General features: G+C 43.5%; 1 protein-coding gene across 2 annotated transcripts in view; it reads right to left on the bottom strand.

The window, feature by feature from the left end:
* Positions 1–4060, bottom strand: part of Vps45 (vacuolar protein sorting 45 homolog) — a 61714-nt gene that overhangs the window by 18515 nt on the left and 39139 nt on the right. Inside the window, exon 14 of one of the 2 annotated variants that reach the window (XM_005356950.3) lies at positions 3512–3643. In XM_005356950.3, coding sequence (XP_005357007.1) covers positions 3512–3643 — 132 coding nt within the window. Of the gene's footprint in view, positions 1–3511; positions 3644–4060 lie in introns of those variants that run through there. The other variant, XM_026784077.1, reaches the window with a different exon arrangement.

Here is a 4060-nt window from a genome sequence, read left to right as displayed (position 1 = left end):
AAAAAAAAAAAAGAGAAAAAAAGAAAACTGTATCAAAGAGAAGGCCAGAATGAAAGAAGCAAACTAGAGGAAGAAGAGGGACAAGTCTGTAGGTAAATCTATTTGGGAGGAATGTTGAGTCAAACTGATCAGTTTGGGCCTATGGGAGTGGGGTGGAGCTCTGTGGGAATGAGGTATGGCTCTATGAAATCAGGGTGTCGTCCTACGGGTGGGGTGCAGTTCAGTGGTAGAGTGCTTATAACACAAGACCCTAAAACGTTTAGTCTCTATATTTATCTTTTTCATTTATCTTCTTTTAAAAATTTTTATTTCGTTTTTGATACAAGGTCTCATCCTGTAGTCCTTTTGGTCTGAACCTGCAGACCAGGCTGGCCTTGAACTCACAGAGATTTGCCTGCCTCTGTTTCCCAAGTGAGGGGATTAAAAGTGTGTGCTGCCATGCCTGGATAACAAGTATCTTTTATGATTAGGCAAAATCAATTTATGGCAACAGAAATTCCACAAGCAGTGATGACGTGCAGAGGGTTGTGAGCAGGGGCACAAGGAGCCTTTCTGAAGACCCTGGTCACAGGGGTGTAGTTAGTGTGATATTTCACTGTGATGACTCTTCTGTATGTAATGACATGCATGTGGCACTATAGAAAGATGTCTTTGTCCCCATTCTTGGCACGGAGCTCCTGCAACCCTTGCATTTCCTGAGTGCTCTGTTTCATGAAGCTATTCTTACGGCCTTGGCCCGTGGTCAGAGGCTTGGAACTGGCAGTATGTGCTCCAGCCTTGGGGACATGGCGAGCATCGCAGTCACTAACGGGCAGTAACTTAGTCATGCTCACAGAGTGGAACCCCACAAACTCCTCTAACGCCGAGGTTCAAACATCTCTCAGGTTGCTGAGTGCAGTGTACTCCCACTGCCCACTCCCCTCGCCTTGCACTTTAGTAAATGTGAGTGGAGTGGTTTCCCGAGCTTGCATACAGCTCTAACAAGCTACCACACCTAGAGGGCTGTGGCTGGCCTCTAAGTGGGCAGTCCTATGAGACTGGGCCTCAGTTCGTGAGTCTAAGCTAGGTGGACAGACACCAGCAGAACTGAGGGAGCTGTTCAGCATCCGGCCAGCTAGCGCCCAGAGGAGCAGAACAGAGGAAAATATAAAACACTTTATGACTGCTGAAAAAGTCCACCATGAGGTTTAACCCAAAACAAAATTCTGATAGATTACCTATTTACTTATTTATGTTTTGTTTTTTGTTTTTGAGACAGGGTTTCAATTTATGAGACATTATTAAGATACAAGTTTAAACATGAGTTCTAAAAGTAATGAGAAATGTTAGCATTTATAAACTTAGTTGGGAAAGAACTTTCTAAGCATAACATCAAAGGCAAAAATCACTGGTAGCTTAATTGCATAAAAAATTAAAAGAGTAACTAACTATAAGGGAGGCTAGCATCCTGGAATTGGCACAGAACACACCCAGATACCAAAGTCTCAGCACAAAGGAGATTTATTACCCAGGAGGGGAAGGGATGGAGGTGGGGCAGGGAGTGTGACTGCAAAGGCAGCAGAAGCAGTAAGCACTAGCAAGCTAGCAAGAAAAAGCAAGCTTGTTTTGTTTCTAGGAGTAGGTTTTTAAGGAGAAAAAAAGGGTAGTCTATTCTAGGGTAAAATGGTAAGTCCTCATTGGACATATTAGCCAAATAATGAATTTTAATTGTTGGACTTGGTGTTTTGTCTCAGGAATGAATCAGTGGACAAATAAGGGAACGGACCTTGGTGGCTAACTCTAGGAATGTAGTCTAACATCTTAGCAAGGCAGAGAAAGGTAAAAGGCAAAACCTGTGGGTGCCATGTCTGCCAGGCTGGGGCCGTGCTTGCCATGCTCTGGCTGTAACAACTACAGTGTAGTCCTGGAACTTTGTTTTTGAAGACAGGGTTTTTCTATGTAACAGCCCTGGCTGTCTTGGAACTCACTCTGTAGACCAGGCTGGCCTCGAACTCACAGAGATCCGCCTGCCTCTGCCTCCCAAGTGCTGGAACTAAAGGCATGCACCACCACCGCCCGGCTTAATGTTCTTAATTATACATACAGAAAGTTTAAGAAGGTAAGGAAAATAAAAAGAATACCTTTTGGTTAAGTGGGCAAGGACATTAACTTGCAATTTACACACACTAAAAAATGTGTGTGTCAGCATGTTCTGGACACTAACATAAAGAGTTAAGAGAAAACTACAGCTAAAACCCAGGCAGCACTGGGCGGTAGAGGTGCACAGCTTTAATCCCAGCACTCCGGAGGCAGAGGCAGGGGGTCTTTGTGAATTTGAGGCCAGCCTGGTCTATAGAGCGGAGTCCAAGAAAACCGGGGCGACACAGAGAAATGATTTTGAAAACAAAAACAACAAAAATCCAAGCAGCCCTGTCTTTCAAAAATCTGTCAATGGATAATGATGTTATAATGATAACAATAAAAACTAACAGTATGTATATCAAACTAGGACAGGTTTAAAGCAGAATTGCAATGGGGCCTTTTCACACAGACTTGGAAGAAATGTCATAAGGAAATCAGATTAAATGGTTGGGCTGTGGGGCTTTTCCTTCTCTGTATACTTTCTGAACTAAACAACAACAAAACCCAAAAACCCTTCCAGAGTATATGTACATTACTTCCATAAGAAAGGCAAAATTACGTTTAAAAATAAAAAATGATATTCAATGAAAGAACATGTAAGTATTTTTCATGACCCCAGCTACTTAGCTAAACCCAAGTCTCAGCACAGACCCTATCAGGCCCACCGCCAAATCCAACTGTCCTGCCCTACTTCTCGAGGAGTCTTTCTCCCCTTCCCGCCAAGTTAGCTTTTCTAAAACAATATAAGTTTCCTGTAATTTTGATAGTTAAAACTTCAATATTTCCATTTTCTTACATAAGAAAATAAAAATTCCTCAGCTCCACAGCCCAGCCCTCCACACTCATGGTAGAGAATCCAACTGTTCACTTTGCTGCACACATTCCGGATCGCAGGACCTGAGTCTGTGCACGCTGCCTACAGCCCCTGGAGTGAGCAGTCAACAGAGCATGCTCTCCCTTCCTATACTCAGGCTTTATTTGAGGCCCTGCTTGTATATTCTCTTTGTTATGAGACATTTGAAGAATCTATAGTTCCTTTCTCTCTCTCCAGTGTCTTACTTGCTTGCTTCTGTTCTGTATTTCCTGATAGATAGACTTGAGATAGACTCTTAGCTTGTCCTTGTAGTCTTCCCCCTAATACACACTGAACAAAGCCAACAAAACAGACACACACAATGCCAGGTCCAGCCATTTCCAAGGTGCCGGTCTGGTTGGTTGTTAGCAGTCCAGCGTGGCTGGCGCCTCACAATCAGTCCCTCAGCTCACAGACACTGACTTCTCAAAGCATTCTGGTTTACTCTGCGGTTTGGTCACCAGTCTTCCCAAGACACAGGGACGCTGCACATAGCCCCTGGGACAGGGAGAGAGCTGTAGGTTGGTCAGGCTTTACCTTTTGGTGTTGTGTATCGTTGTCCCTCCCAGAACGATCCTCACTCCAGGAGTGGTGCGGTTCAGGTTATAAACTGTCAGCGCCTCCTCATAGGTGGCTCCTCCAATAACAAACACGATGATATCCTGAGGCCTGTGATGATGAAGACAGAGAGAGAATAGCACATAAAAAGGAGGCAAAGATTTGTTATTATGTGCACAGTTTCAATTTCTAAGTCCCCTTCCCCCGTTTTTTGGTGAAGGAAGCAGAATTAAAGCAGAATAAAGGGTTTAAAAAAAGTTTTAATTATCCCAAATTGGCAGGAAACAGAAGGAAATGCTGAATAGTGATTTGCTTTCTCCTTATGAGCGGATGTCTTATTTCTGTGCTGGGGATTTCAGAATAGCACAATGGTGTTTGCTGGAACCAAATGCAAAAATATTCTTTTATATTCAAGAGTCTACAGAGTGCTTACTGCAATGCTCTCAACAAGAGTCTACAGAGTGCTGTATTGCAATGCTCTCAACAAGAGTCTACAGAGTGCTGTATTGCAATGCTCTCAACAAGAGT

This window comes from Microtus ochrogaster, chromosome 21 (genome assembly GCF_000317375.1).
Source record: "Microtus ochrogaster isolate Prairie Vole_2 chromosome 21, MicOch1.0, whole genome shotgun sequence".
NCBI lineage: Eukaryota > Metazoa > Chordata > Mammalia > Rodentia > Cricetidae > Microtus > Microtus ochrogaster.
Note: the sequence above shows the minus strand (reverse complement) of the source record. Positions and strands in the feature narration are given on the sequence as shown.